The sequence below is a fragment of the Gallus gallus genome, chromosome 12 (genome assembly GCF_016699485.2).
Source record: "Gallus gallus isolate bGalGal1 chromosome 12, bGalGal1.mat.broiler.GRCg7b, whole genome shotgun sequence".
Taxonomy (NCBI): Eukaryota; Metazoa; Chordata; class Aves; order Galliformes; family Phasianidae; genus Gallus; species Gallus gallus.
The window spans coordinates 2,810,791-2,825,497 of record NC_052543.1 but is presented as its reverse complement, the minus strand read 5'-3'; the positions used below and the strand labels follow the sequence as shown (position 1 = coordinate 2,825,497).

Sequence of the window (14,707 nt, the reverse complement as noted above, 5' to 3'; positions counted from 1 at the left end):
AGGCGGAGGAGCCGCTGTGCTCCTTCCCGGTGAGGAGACTGGACGGGAGGAAGGAGAGGCAGCCGTGCAGGGCTCGGGGGAGCCCTGGGGGCTCTCGGAGCGGAGGATGCCTGGTTGGTGCTCGCTGGGAGCAGGCAGGGCAGGGCAGGATGCGCTGCCGTCCCCCATCAGGGCTGCGCGCGACGGAGACGTGGTATGGAAACAATAAAAACCTGTTCCGGGGCTTTCCTAGTGTCCTTCTCTGTTTAATGGCCGTTGTCTGTCAAACATAACCACGCCGTTTGTAGAAGCCTTAGATCAACAGTTTAGCTATGCAAATTATTTTAATTATTTTAATTTTTTTTTTTTTTTGAAGACAAACATTAAAATAGTGCTTTCTTCTTTAACATATCCTAGGAGTTGAAAACCGAGGGGTTCTGAGCAAACTGCTGGACAACTTGTCTTTGGATGCACCATGGAAATAAAAATCAAACCCCCCCACAAAAGTAACAAAGCAAATTAACTGATGGTGTTCATGCAAGTTCCTCCAAAGCCGTGACAGTGCTGCGTTGTGAGTCGTGCCCTCCCGTGCTCTGTGTGTCCGCCTGCGCACAGCCCTGTGCCGCTGATGGTTACCAGCGTGCCCCGCTGCCCGCCGTGTCCCCGTGAGGCTGTGGGTGCTGGTGGATTGGGGGATGGGGCGTAGCAGGGGGTGGTCCCGGTGGGGAGAGTGGGAGCATCGTGGCAGTGGAGCCCCTCCGCAGCCGGGCCTCCTCTGGGACACGCTGAGATGCGTCCCCAAGGTGTCCCCGCTGGGCCGCTGCAGGTGGTGGCACTTGGGGCAGCTCTGCAGGCGGCCTCCCTGCAGCTCGCCAGGCGCCTGCCCCGCTGCCAGGCACCCCTTTGGGCACAACGGGGTCCCCCCCCTTGAAGAGGGTCCGTATCCCCACACCCGTCAGAGCCCGGCCCAGGGGGTGGCCTCACTGCTGCCAGCCTGCAGGGCAGCACCTGTCCAACTCCTCCCTCCTCCTCCCGGCACCGTGGGGTTATGCAGGCTGTTCCTGAGCGGAGGGACCTCTGTGAGCCCTGCAGCCCCTCTCCTGGGGATCCCCACCCTTCATCCACTCCCTCAGCATGTGGTTCTGCTGCAGGGCTCCTGGCCTGGCCCTGAGCCTGGAGCGGCACTTTCCCACCTGGTTCAGCGCTCTCTTTGTTTTTGCTGCTGACTTTCTGTCTCCCAGCGACCGGTAGGAGCAGCGGGGCTGGCGGTGACGCTGGGGACAGCCCTGCAGGGCTCTGCCCGGGTTCTTACAGACCCTAAGGAAGAGCTGGGGGGCGATGGGGCGGTGTCCCAAGGGCAGGGTAGGCTCCGCGGGGTGCTGGAGGGGGGGGGCGGCTGCAGATGCACACACAAAGCAGAGGGTTCCGGCGAACAGAGGGGTGTTGGCTAGAAATGCTGATGTATTTTGGCTTAGTGACAGCAGCAAACAGCTGAGCACCACCAGAACATCGCTCTCACTTGAGGGGTCAAAAGAGGCAAAGGGCAGCAATACCTTCGCAGCTGGTGTTGCTCGCCGCGCTTGGATGAATTGTGTTCACGCAGGGGAGGAGCTGGGGGGGGCTGGGGGGGGTTGGTCACAAGGGGAACAAACATAATGTGATGCTGTGGGGACGGTGGCTCCTGGCAGCCGTGGAGGATGCGCTCCCTTTGCTGGGACGATGGCACCGGCTCAGCGCCACAGCCCACGGAGTGAATGCATCAATAAGTCTCACTTCGGTTTTCCTGTTGTTTTTGGGGTTATTCTTTCGGTTTTGAACTACCGCCTTAGTTTGTGGCTGGTCTTTTGTGGTTGGAAGGAGGAGCACCCAGCAGGGCGGGTGGGTCGGTGCCCCACGCATGATCTCGTGCTTCCCTCTGCTCTCTGTCCAACGGGCCGTGCTTTGCCTGAGCTCCCGGAGCAGAGACTTGGAACAATTTGTTGTTTATATGATGTATTTATTTTTACTTGTGTTTCATGTCATTTTTTTTAAAGAACAATAAATTGTAAGTTGGTATAACTGCCTGGTGTCTCTCTGGCTTTGGAATCCATAAAAGCGATGTGGGCTGGGGTGGGAGAGGTGGGTACCCCTCAGCCCCCCGGGATGGTGCTGGGGGTGGGCGCTGTGCCCACCACAGGTCCAGGTGCTGCCGGAAACCACGTGCAAGAACGGTTGCTTTCCATTCTCAGCCTCTTCTCTTCCTTATTGCTGCTAAGAACGGGCCAGGGAAAAATGGGAATCAGCTCCTCGGGGCACGCAGGCTTTGCGTCCAGGAGCTGTGCCGAGGTGGGCAGTCCCAGCACAGTTTGAGGTAGTCATATAGGAGGGCTTCTGCGCCCCTACAGCCTGCGGGGCTGCCGGCGCACACGGCTGCTCTTGCTCTCGGGGGCGCGGTGCTGCCACTTCTGCTGCCAGGCCTTCTGCCGCTGCCGCTCCCGGAGCCGCAGTGCGCTGCAGTAGGATTCGAGGCTGCCGCTGCCCGGTGCCCCCAGCGCCCGCGGGTCCGTCCAGGTGCTCTCAGCCCCTTTACCCCGGCGATGCGGCGGCTCCGCAGCCTCGTGCCGGATGACGTGCAGGCTGTAGCGGGTGAGGGGCCGGGAGAAGGAGTGCTCCACAGCCTGGCACTCGTAGGTGCCGGCGTCCTCCCGGCCCAGCTGGCGGATCAGCAGCCCCTGCTCCAGCACCGCCACGCGCCCGCCGCTCCTCACCTGGGCACGGGCACAGTCAGGCCCTGCTGTCCTCTTCGCCCTCACCCAACCCCAGCTGCCCTCATACCTCGCTCAGCGCCGGCCCCTCTCCGCGCCGTGCCAGCCACCGCACTGCTGTCTGCGGGGAGCGCGCCCGGCACTCCAGGAACGTGGAGTTCTTCTCCACACCGAACACCGGCTGCTCCACAGCCGCCATCCCTGCATGGGAACGGGACGGGGTCAGCCCCAGCATTGTGCTTCCCAATGGCAGAGGGTGCTGGTGGTGCCCTGCTGCTTGCCAATCCCAGCACTGGTGCTCACCCTCTGCTGTGTCCTGGCACTGGCTGAGCACATCGGCCTTCAGCACGTCCTGGCACCGGGCACGCCTGCGGGACAGTGGATGGGGCTGCGCTGGCACCTCTTTCCAGCCCAAGGCCGGCCCATGCAGGGGACGTGAGGTGACCTCGTGGCATGCTCACCGCTTCTCCGTGAGCAGCAGAGGGGTGCAGGCACTGCCATCCCACGTGCAGTAGGGGTCTCTGGCCAGGCAGCAATCCATGCAGGTCGGCCCGTAGAGCTCACAGCGGGACAGGGAAAGCTGCAGCAGCCCCTGCGTGCTGCTCACCAGCAGCTCCTGCTGCTCGGGCACACCGCAGTGGTCAGCGGGACAGGGCCTTGGCACACCAGGGGGATGAGGGGCTGGGGCCGGTTGCCCTGTCCATTGGGGTAGAAGCATGAGGACTCACCCGCTTCGGTGATAGCTTCATGTCCAGGATGGGTGAAGGCACCTGGAGGGCAAAGGGAGGCACTGAGGCCTTGCTGGGCGCCGGGCAGTTGCTCCCAGTGAGTGCCTCCATACCTCGGTGACGCTGATCTCCTCCAGGCTCACAGCCTCGGCACCCACCTCACCGGGCAGCCCCACCTTCAGCACCTTCCCATCATCTGCCAACAGAGAAAAGAGTTGTGGGGTGGGGATCTGACAATGTGCACGCACCCTTTGCCTGGCTCCGTTCCCCATCCCCAGCGTCGTGCCGAGCCCCCACCTGTGCCAAGGAAGAGCACATCGTAGTGGCGGCCCTCAGCCTCCAGCCGGTGCACCAGCAGCTGCCGCAGCCGGTAGGGAACGTTGGCACGGAGCAGGACGGGCCGGCGGCCCAGCGGGCGGATGGGCTCCCACATCAGCTGGTGGGCGCGCACAAAGCTGATCACCTCGTCGGGGAAGTCCTTGGTGGAGCGCAGCAGTGGGTCGTACGTCTCGCTGGGGCACTGCAGGGAACACCAAGGGATGCGTCACGGCTGGGATGGGCCCTCCTGCTGCCACCCACCGCCCGCATCCGTACCGTGCCAGGGCGGGGGTAGGGGACGCGGCCCTTGTACTGCACCCAGCGGTGGTCGAAGCCCTCCTTGTGCGCGAAGGGGCCGCTGAAGGCTGCTCTGACTGCAGCCATGGAGTAGACGCAGACGGCGGAGCCGCTGAACACAGCGCTGCGGGGCGGCTGTCAGTGTAGCAGGGTGAGGGCTGGGGGAGGCTCATGGATGCCCCGTGCGCAGGGGTGGGCTCACCTGGATGCCGTGAAGAGGCCGAAGACGAGGGGGTTCTGGGGGTCTCGTGTGTGGAGGAGGAAAACGTCCTCTGCGGAGAGGGTGAGAGGAGTGGCTGGGTGCTGGGTGCGGGACAGCAGCAGCCCCAGGTGAGAGGCACTCACCCAACTGGTCAAAGTGTGTCTGCGTGCCCTGGGGCCCGGGGATGGAGCACAGCAGGCGGGCCTTGAGGAATGTGCTCCAGCGGTTGATGAGGCCACGCTTCCCTCCGACGTCGTTCTGCCGGGCACCGAGCGCTGCGCACAACTGCCCAGCCTGGCATCCACCCACCCAGCCCAGCACCAGCACTGGCATGTGGCCACAGCCCCAGCCCCAACCCCTGCGCTGCCTGGGTGCCCAGGAATGGGGATGCGCTCACGGCTCTGCAGCAGAGCACTGGAAGAGGTGGGGGCTGTGATCCCACTCGGAGGGGATTTGGAGACTGCAGAGACCTGGGGAGACCACCAAATCCAGCCCCACAGCAGGGGTGGGGACTGCAGCTGGGGAGGCCAAACGCCCACCTGGCTGCGCACTGACCTTGCAGACCCGGGCCACCCTGGCGTGGATGTGTCGCCGCTCCCACTGCCCGCCCTCCAGGGCCGTCTCACGGAAGAAGACGTAGACCTTGTCGTCGTGTGGGTTGTGGGTGTCGGGGATGGCAAAGGCACCGACGAACGTGGGCTCTGTGGGCAGCAGCACGGCATTGCCCCATGCCCACAGCTCCCCATGGGGCTGCCAGCCGGGCCCAGAGCCCACATACCGTGCAGCCAGTGGTCCTGGTGCTGCTCCGTGCGGATGTAGCCCCGCTCAGCCCCGCCGACCTCGGTGCGGAAGAAGGCGGCACTGCTGCCCATGAAATCACTGGAGGTACCCGAGTACAGCTGCCCATCTGCAGGGCAGTGCGGGCATGGAGCAGCCGGGAGCCACCACAGCCCCCGCTTCCCCCGGTGCTCCGCTCTTACCGACCAGCAGTGCAGCAAAGGGCTGCCGGGGGCTGTACGGGCACCGGCCTCGCCCCGACTGAAGGGAGTGGCTCAGCAGCCGTATCACGGGGACCCCAGGACCCTGCAGGGCATGAGGGGGGATCAGTCTGCAGCAGGGCTGTGCTGGGACCAGGTGCTACTACGGGGAGTCCCCACCTTCCCGTGGGCTCCCAGCTGCACGAAGGCGCAGACGGGCTGATAGGCGCCGGTCCCGCAGGCCAACACGTGGCTGCTGTTGTAGGGTTGGAGGAGGCGGATGAAGTTGGCACACTCGGTCTGCTCGAAGGGGGATGGTTGTTAGTGGCGGGCACACCCGCGGTGCTGGGGCTCAGCTCTCAGTGCCCAGAAGCCACATGCAGGGCTTCCCGGCCCCGCTCACCTCCACGTCCTTGCCTGCCAGCCGGCAGTGCTCCACCTGCGCCCTGGGTGCCGGCCAGGAGATCTGCAACCACACAACCGTGGGCTGTGATGGGGATGCGGTGCCGGATGCCCGGCGGACACCCACTGCCCCGTGCTGACCTTCTCGGGCTCCCTGCCCGGCTGCTCCAGGTGCAGCAGGATGATGTGGTTCTTGGCTCCCACCATCAGCCAGGCCCTGTCCTCATCCAGCAGCAGCGCCTGGGAGCCCGGCACATCCCCTGGGGCCAGCAGCCACTGGGAGCTGTTGGACTTCAGCAGCTCTGAGGGCACGGGGTGGGAGGAAGGGCGGCCATGAGGGGATGCCCCTCAACGTCAACCCAAGCAGGTGGGTGGATGCAAAGCGCTGGGGACCCGGCTGGGCACACTGCCACATTAAGTGCATGGGACGTGGGCACCAGAGCATCCGCAGCAGCTGGGAGGAAGCGAGCGGAGTGGACCTGACGTAGGGCAGGGGAAGGAGCACCGCCGCACAGGGCTGGGCAGGGGCTGCCATGCGCTTCCCATTGAGTGAATGGGGTGAGCAGCTGGATTCCTGTCCCTGCTTTCACTGCGCAGAGGCTGTGGCGATGGGTGAGACACATCCTCTCCTTTGTGCCATTATCTCCCAAGGACAGGGTGTTTTTCCTCCCCCCGTCCCATCCGTCTCCTGAGCCCCTGCATCCTCGGTGCGGGCTGACCCGGCTTCCTGGGGTCACCGCCTGCCCCACAGCACATCCCGCAGCCTGGGGGGCTCTGCACCTCCATCCCCTCGCTGGTAAGGGAGAAGCCCCACTCTGCAGCCCCACACCGTGCAGCACTGCTGCAGAGACACAGAGACTGTCCCGGTGTGACCCACACCCACCTCTCACTGTGCCCATCCTTCCTGCGCTCCCACGGCATCACCGCTGTCATTTCCTTCTGCGAGCAGCTCACGTCTACCCCCACCCCCCCACTCGAAGCTCCCTCTCTCTCCCACGCCGAGCCCCGACGTGAGGCTCTCAAAGGCCCTTTTATTTTATATTTATTTTTTTTTCCTGGGGTTTTTCAAACCTAAACTTCTGGAGCCGCCTGTGTCCTTGAACCTGCCGCCCCTCGCTGTCCGTGAGTCACATCCCGTGCCATTGTTCCATTGTCCCCCAGCCCTCCCGATGCTGGGAGCTTCCTCTGCTGCCTCTGCCCATGGCTGCGGGGACGGCGTGCGGCCTCATGGATCCCCCACCCCATGGAACCACATCCCCAGGAGGGGGAACGCCTCGGGTAGGGGGGTGCATGCAGGAGATGGGACAGAAGTTGGTGGGGACGTTGCCACAGGCGGGGATCCCACAGCCCTGTGCCAAACACCCCGCGCTCCCACCCCCAGCCCCTCACCTCTGTATGTGACACGAAGACGTGGGGTGTGCTGTCTCCATGTCCCGGCGCCGTGCGGCCGCAGCAGCAGCAGCACCCAGAGCAGGGCTGCAGCCAACGGGGCCATCGCTGCGGGCACGGGGCCTGAGCCTGAAGGGGAGAAGCTGCGCTGCGATGCGCTCGGCCCCAGTGGCGACCTGCGTGACCCCAGCGTGGGCCCGGGTGGCAGCCGGGGGTGGCACCGACGCTTCTCCTGGAGGCTCAGTGCAGGCAGAGCGAACACCGCGGGGTGAGACGGAGAGTCCTCGGATGGAAACAGCTGCGGGCGATGAATCCAGGGTTAAGCTAAACACTGCCGACAGCTTCAAATAATCAACTCCTGTGAGAGGGGATGGAGAGGGGCTGCTGCCGAGGGCAGGCGCCCCGCGAGGGATGTTGGCAGCACTTTCTGCCGTGCCACAAACAGGGCAGGAGCCCAAACGCCGCGGGGGGAAGGGCGCTGGCAGAGCTCCGTCCCCAGGGATGGAGGGGGGCTGAGTGAGGCCGCAGCCGCCCCCACCCGCCATGTGCCGCCCCACAGACCCCGATTGTCTCGTGGCTAATCCAGAGCCCCGCGGGCTGCGCTTCTTGGGTTACAGCGGGGCCGGCAGCTGGGGGAGAGCTGGGGATGGGGCTGTGGGATGCAGCAAAGACGGGCAGAGGTGAGAGCAGGCGGTGATGGGACCACCACGCCGTGTCCCATGTGTTTGCCAGCCCGTGGCTCAGCCCATGTCACCGGGAGCTGCCAGTGCCACACGTGCCCATGGCTGCATCTGTATGTTGGGCGGCTCCACACACACCGCCCATGCCTTTGTCCCCTGGGGACTGCATGATGGATGCCCCACAGCTGCTCCATCAGGCGGCGGCAGCTGTCATCCTGCTGTCCTGCTGACCCAGAGCCACTGCAAGGGATGGATGTCCACAGAGCTGGAGCCCAAAAGCAGAGTGTGCCGTGCCACGCCAAGCCCTTGGGACCGTGGGTTGCACACAGTCAGCAGCCACAAAGGGTGAGGTCCGCTCAGCCTGGAGATCTCAGGGGGCACGGCCACATTCCCGGCACCATCCACACCCTGGTGCGGTGTGTGGGCCAAACCCAGCCCTCATCCCCTGTCCACCGCATGGCCGACACCTGATATGGCATCTCCTCCTCCATTTTCAGAGCTGGCTGAGCTGTGTGGGGGGTAAAATGCGAGCGGGGCTCCTGGGGTGGGATGGGGCCCTCGGGCACCCCCAGGCCAGACCTCAGACCCTCAGCTGCCGAGGCGTTGTGCAGAGTCCCCCATGGCTCATAAAGCACAATTCCCTCCTTCCCAACCCCTGCCCCCTTACTGCTGCACTGCGCAGGAGCATCGCCCAGCACATGGCTTCAAACCACGCCTGGGATTGGGGGAACAGTTCACATCATTGGGGTTTCCTGTTTAATTCTCAACCAGAGGAGCCGGAGTGATGGAGCCCTGCCTCGCATCCTTGTGGAATTCGGTGAGATTAGATTAGGGATGAATTCTTCCCATATTTCCTAACAGCGCTGATATTTCTGCTTTCAAACTGACCTCCCTATCTCCAGCTCATAAACCATCGGGGTATTTATTTCTCTGCCACATTCAATGCCCTCAGCTCTGCAGGACAAATCCATACATTGCAGCAACACTGCTGCGTGCTGTGTGTCACAGCAGCCTGAGCATCACGCCGACCTGTCCCAGCGCATCAACCCCCCCAGCACTCCCATTCTGGGCTCAGCAGCCACTCCAGTGCCCTCATCCTGGGCTCAGCAGCCACCCCAGTGCCCTGTCCCCGCACACCAACCATCCCAATGCCTCCACCCTAAGCACACCAACCACTCCAGTGCCCCCATTCTGGGCACATCGGCCACCCCGGCGCTCTGTCCCGGCGCACCAACCCCGACCCCGACGGCACGAATCTCACTCAGAGGTACGACGCACGAAGGCACAAAGCGCACGCAGCCCGACCCGCAGCTCTCACTCACGGCGGGACCGTCCCGCACCCAACGGAGCTCTGCGGGTCCGGCTCCGGAGCACGGCGCTCCCCTCGGGCTGCCCGGCACAGGGCGATTCCCGCATCGCTCCGTTACTCACCCGGGAGCCGCGGAGCCGCCGTCCGCCGATGGCAGCACCTGGGGCTCGGGGCGGGGCCGGGGGCTGCGCCCATTCCGTCCGTCCGTCCGTCGGTCCGTCCGTCCCCGCGTCCCGCTCGGCCCCGCGGTGCGGGCGGCTGTTGCCACCTAGCGGTGCGGGGCTCCGAAACGATGCGCTCCCGCAGCTCCGCGGGGTGGGACGGCGGAGGAACCCGTCGGGAGCGGCTGATGTGGAAGCGGTCCGCACGTCGGAGCCGGTTGGGGGGCTGTGCCCGCGGTGCCTGCGGAGTTGGGCAGGGTTTCCCCTGCCTTTCCTCACTCGGGTTGATCCGGACGAATCAGCCCGAGCGCAGAGTGCTCACCACGCGCTTATAGGGGTTGGCTCCGGGTGGGCCGGCGGAGGAGCTCCCGCGCTCTGCTCCGATCCGCAGCACGGGGGATGGCCGTGACGGCAGGGTGGGCGCTGCCCCTATTGCTGCCCCCGGCTCTGAGCCCCGCCGGGACAGCCGTCGCTTCTTGGGACGACGAACCTCCCGCAGCCGGGCTGCTCCCCTCCTTCCCCCCACCCACCCAACGCGACGCCAGGGGGAACAACGCAGTACAGGGGATGTCGGGCCCATCAGTGCTCCACTGCCGGCTTTCCCACCGTGGCAGCTCCGGTGAGGTGGAGACAAAGCAGCTCCCAGCCTTCCCCGGCTCCATTTGGGACCAGCTCCATTTGGGATCAGCCCATCCTTCCATTGTGCGGCCGCAGGGCTCCGTCCCCTGGGGTTGCAGCGCTCTCATTTCCCCGCTTCCTCGCCGCACACCCAGCCGGCAGGATGCCGAGGTGCATCGAGCAGCTGGAAACCCTCCCATGGAGGAAGGGGAGACGGCCAGACTCAGAGCCGGGCTCCCGCGTGGCCGCAGTGCGGCTCTCAGCTTCATTCTGGCCAACCCTGGGGTCTGAAGCAGCTCAAACCCCAACGATGGCCGCACAGAACGTGGCTACGTGGAGAGGAATCACAGTTTTTGAAGGGCTGAGCCTCTGCCCTGCGACGAACACAAGGATGGCGTGCAAAGGGTTTGAGCTTCCAGCTCAGCTCCCCGTGCAGCAGAACCGAAGTACAGCTCCAGCTCTACAGTGGCGCTTTCCATGCAGAGGGTCCCGAATCACTGCTGCTTTAAAGTGAGTCAATACCAAAAACGAAAGGCCATCTACAGCTCTTCAGTGGGAGAGGGAAAGCAGCAGTCCTCACTGCATGGGACGCGTGGATCAGCCTCCTGCACTGCGACACGCAGTAGTGGCAGCAGCACCAGAACCATTGCGGATACTCTTGGAAATAGGAGAAAAATAATTAAAAGAGATCAAGGTAATTGCGACACAGCTGTGGCTTCAGGTGAATGGTCTTTAGAAACACCCTATCAATGGTATCAAATATATCAAAGACACCAAAAACATCACCCCAAGTTTGGTTTGGGTTTCTGCACCACCGCCGTGCTGCTATCCCTAACAGGTTACAGTATCTCCCAGCCTTCCCTATCCCTAACAGCATGAGTGGTATTTGGAGCTGGCTGTGCACACTTCACACCAGCTCTGTGTCACTGCAACCCTTCCTGCAGGCACTCGTTTTCCCCAGTTCTCCTCTGGGCTTTGGAGATGAGTGGGAGGAGCACTCTGGGCTGCCCAATGCTCTGTGGTTTTGCAGCACTCGTTCAGGCTCTCCTTTGGGATCTTCCCTTTCTACGTCCACTCTAACAGAGTTCCCGGACTGTGGACCCAAACAAACTGTTCCCAAGCTGCTGGTTAAGGGCCTCCATTTCAAGGCACAAGTCTTAAGGTGACTCTTCCTCCACCTGAACTTCCACACAATCCTCTAAAGGAAACTCCTTGAGCAGCTCCTCCCCCTGGCTTTGCCCCGGGACAGAGCACAGAGTGGTTCTCCAGCAGCAGAGGGCTGCTTACCAATGGGTGCTACTTGCCCTGGGTGCACGTGCCTCACCCCATGGACTCACCAGCACCACGGGTTTCCCTGTGTCCTCCATCACTGGGTGCAGCACTGAGGTACCAGCAGAGCTCCATGCCTTTCTGGGGTTACCCGTGCCAAAGGTAGAGAAATGCAGCCTCGACAGCTCTTCTGCCCTTTTCAGAAGTTGGCGGCTGCTGCAGGTGGTCCTTTACCTCCCATTCTTGCTGTCTTCAGCTTCCCCACACCTATGGTGGGCAAGCAGCAGGTGTGTGCAAGCCAGGGCAGCTCCATCACCACCTGCTATGGGTTGGGGTCGAGGTCTGCTCCATGCTGGCCACCAGCACGCACCAGTCTGCCCAGGCCACACTCAGCCCCAGCACTGCTGTCCCGGCCGAGCTCACACACACGTACTCACTTCCACCTTGCTTCAGCCAAACTCTCCCTGTCCCACGAGCCGCCCCTGCGTGGGCAGCACTTGCTCACAATGGCTGTCCTTGCTAAAGGCCGGGATGAATCCCAAACCGGTCGCTCCCCATCTCCTTGGGGCTGTCTTCAGCTCCCTGTCCCCACAAAGCACACAGCAGCAGCAGCACCCAGCCCTGACACGGTTGTAAGCTGCAGGCCCTTCCCAGCAGGCAGCTGACCGCGATGGGAATCCCCCGAAGCAACACATGCCATTTCAGGCAAGAGACAGGCACTGACAAATTTTCAGTTTTATTAAAAAAAATCTAGCAGCAAAACCTGTAACAATTCAAAAACAAACGAACAAACAAACAAAAAAACCCAACAAAAAAAAAAAAAAAAAAAACCAACCCCAAGAGAACATTACACAGAGAAAGAGACAGAGATGGGAGACGGGCTTGGGGTTTTGTCCACCATTTACTCAAGTTCCTTATAGCGGGCAAACATCACCCTCCTGACGGCGTCGCGGTAGGTCTCATTGGACTGCCTCCTGTTGGGCCTCCCTTGGGCCCCCAGGCCAGGTCCCCTCTTCCGATTTTCTGCCTGAAACAAACCACAACCACGATGGATCTCAGCGATTTCTGCTGGTCACCCACTGCCCACAGAGGAACAGCTTCCCCTGGGCTGCCTCAGGACGGCCAACTGCTCCTGCGTGGGTCGGGGAGAAGAGGAAAAGCTGTGTTCCTCTGAAAGCTGTTTGGGGAGGAAGTCTTGGCCTCGGCAGGCAACAAAAAGAGAGGCAGCAAATGCCCCGTGAGAACCGAACCAAAGGGACTGGCTGCGGAGATCAGCACCTGTTGGAGCGGGCAGCCAAAGCAGTGCCAGCAGACAGGAGGCAGCCACGTGCGAGCAGGGATCGAATCAGAGCAAAGGAAAGCGCCAGCATGAGAGCTGGGCTCCCAGGGAGCTGTTTGCAGTTAGCTTGTACTTGCACCAGCTCAGCAGTTCTCTCTTCTAACAGCGTTCCCATGGAATCTGGTAGCTCACTTTGAAAGTCAACCAGTTTTTAACGACTGGCTTTGGCAGCCAGCGTCTGAATTATTCAGTATAACCTGCCCAGAGTTAGCCCAGGAGATCTGGCCCAAGACTGAAAGTTTCCCTTGCTTTTAAGTCTGACTTCTCTGGATACCAGAGATGCGATCAATTAGGCCCGGAGATCAAAGTGCGGTGGGGTTGAAGCAGGCACGTGGTTTTGCCCGGCAGGATTTGGAAGAGGGAAGAAAGCACATCTCCCTGGACACTTTGGGAGGCGCCTGTGGGAGCTGCACGAGGGCTGTGCCGTGCAGCAGCTCTCCCATCCAGGCCAGGGAGCCCTGACTGGGGGTCAGACCGCCCAGAGCACATCCCTGAAGCCAGCTCTCCAACAGAGCCCATTTTATGGCCGCGGGAAACTCTGGGAGAGAAACCAAGTGACAGCTGGGGCCCGTCCCTGCTATCTGAAGAGGGAAGCTTGCCTTGTGCGTGTGGGCTCGAGCAAATACACGCCACAAAGCCTCAAATATTTGCTCTTAATGACAGAATCGACTGCAAGCTGAATGTCACAAGGCGAGCTGCTCTGCAAGTCGCTCTGTGCCTCGGTGAGGCACTAACAGCACGCAGCAAGGCAGGCAGGAGACAAACACACCACAGCACGGCTGCAGCTGCAGGGGTTCGGTGCTGCTCACGTGCCCCTAGGCAAGCAAAGCAGTCCCTGCCCCAGGCTGTTTGCTCCTGCTGTGCCTGGGCAGCCTGGGATGCCCACTGGGTAGATTTCTGCAGAACAGCAGCCTCAGCAGCCATCGGTTCTCTGTACCCCTCTATGGTGACTGTGTGTGAGTTACGTGGCTGCACAGCACTGAGCTGGTGGTCTATTCAAATCCCAGCCTGGCTTTGGGCAGGTATTAATTAGATGCTCACACCCTCCTTACTCACTGTTGCTGTTTTCCACCCCTACAGATCCACATAAACTCTAATCCCTTTCTTCTGCCAATGCACTTGCAGCCCCTCCCAGCCTGCAAAATCACTCAGTGCACACATTACTCTGTTAAGTGGGTGCTGAGTCTCACATCCTGACTTGTTGGAGCTCAAAACTGCCTCCAGCTCTCTTGGGAGACACCGCCAGCTTGAAGAAGAGTGATTCGTTCTGACGGGAAGGTAAAACTCACCTCCATTGGTGATGTTGTACCCTGCTGGTTGTGACCGAAGCCCTTTTTCCACCCTGTGGACTGCAACATTCGGTTTCCTTTGTTGTTACTGTCAATCCTTGGGTCATAGTCACTGGAAAGGAGGCAGAATCAATTGTTCAGCGTTGCAACGCTTTGAAAGCATGCCAGAGTTTTTTAGCTCTACTTAATAACACCTTCACTGACATTCAAACCTCTCCTGAGGGGTATTTCAAGTTGCTTGCAAGAAGCACACCGCCCAAGGAAGCCAACACGCTGCAGGGTTCAGACACCTTTGACCATTTAACTCCCTGTTCCACCTCAAGGGATAATATGCTAGGGCACAGGAAATGAGCTCAGGCTCCAAAATATTTACAATATGAGAAGTCCAGAAGTGTTCTACCCTTGAATTTTAGCAGTAGTGAGAAAGTGAAGTCTAATCTCAGCTGCTCTGATAGACCTTTCTTCCCTCCTAGCGCTGTGAGCACTGTGGTCACTGTGCAACGTTGATTTGGACACCCCTTCTCCCACCTGGTCATTACTCATCCAAGACCACAGTTCACAGTTTCCAAAACTGCTCAGTACAAAAATAGCTTTGTACATTCGGGCAAGTTCTACTGTCTGGCTGCTGCTGACACTGCACACAAACTGCTTTAGTTTATCCACAGCTTTTCCAAGAAAACAGAGGGAATAGAAGACACTGATTTTTAAACTGCTAGATGTGGAGGGAAAGTCCAGTTCTGAGGTGCTATACCAGAAGGGAACAGGCACACAACCAGTTCTGTCTTCAACATATGCCCAGCAGTTGCTCAGCCCACTGGAACAGCACAGACTTTCTTCCTCCACCTACTCTGAATGAGATGGAAACAGCTCCCAGCATTCCTCTGAGTCAGAAGAACAGATGAAACACAGCTCTCCTCCTTCTTCCAACAGCTAAACACCAGGACAGGAGGTCAGCAAGTGCCTTAAGGATGAAGTGGATGGGAACAGACCGCGCTCTGCTCCCTGT

At 61.0% G+C, this 14,707-nt stretch overlaps 2 protein-coding genes across 12 annotated transcripts in view; both read right to left on the bottom strand.

Annotated features, from left to right (window-relative positions):
• Positions 1-153: 153 nt before the first annotated feature.
• On the bottom strand, positions 154-9,199 carry SEMA3DL (semaphorin 3D). The gene is made up of 18 exons (XM_414276.8): positions 9,148-9,199; positions 7,037-7,334; positions 5,789-5,949; positions 5,649-5,711; positions 5,426-5,545; positions 5,249-5,351; positions 5,047-5,175; positions 4,824-4,969; positions 4,412-4,526; positions 4,269-4,338; positions 4,046-4,190; positions 3,749-3,971; positions 3,565-3,647; positions 3,452-3,493; positions 3,185-3,342; positions 3,027-3,091; positions 2,794-2,924; positions 154-2,726 (listed from the first exon to the last, which is right to left on the bottom strand). The coding sequence occupies exons 2-18, from the start codon at positions 7,140-7,142 to the stop codon at positions 2,358-2,360; spliced, it is 2,229 nt and encodes a 742-aa protein (XP_414276.4). The 5' UTR covers positions 7,143-7,334; positions 9,148-9,199; the 3' UTR covers positions 154-2,357.
• A 2,594-nt stretch (positions 9,200-11,793) lies between these two features.
• RBM6 (RNA binding motif protein 6) overlaps positions 11,794-14,707 on the bottom strand; it is a 54,293-nt gene continuing 51,379 nt past the window's right edge. For all 11 annotated transcript variants that reach the window (XM_040646187.2, XM_040646183.2, XM_015292822.4 and 8 more), the window contains exons 22-23: positions 13,702-13,813; positions 11,794-12,100 (exon numbers count right to left, since the gene is read on the bottom strand). In XM_040646187.2, the coding sequence (XP_040502121.1) occupies positions 11,975-12,100; positions 13,702-13,813 (238 nt within the window). In that variant the 3' untranslated portion in view covers positions 11,794-11,974. The remainder of the gene's footprint in view (positions 12,101-13,701; positions 13,814-14,707) is intronic.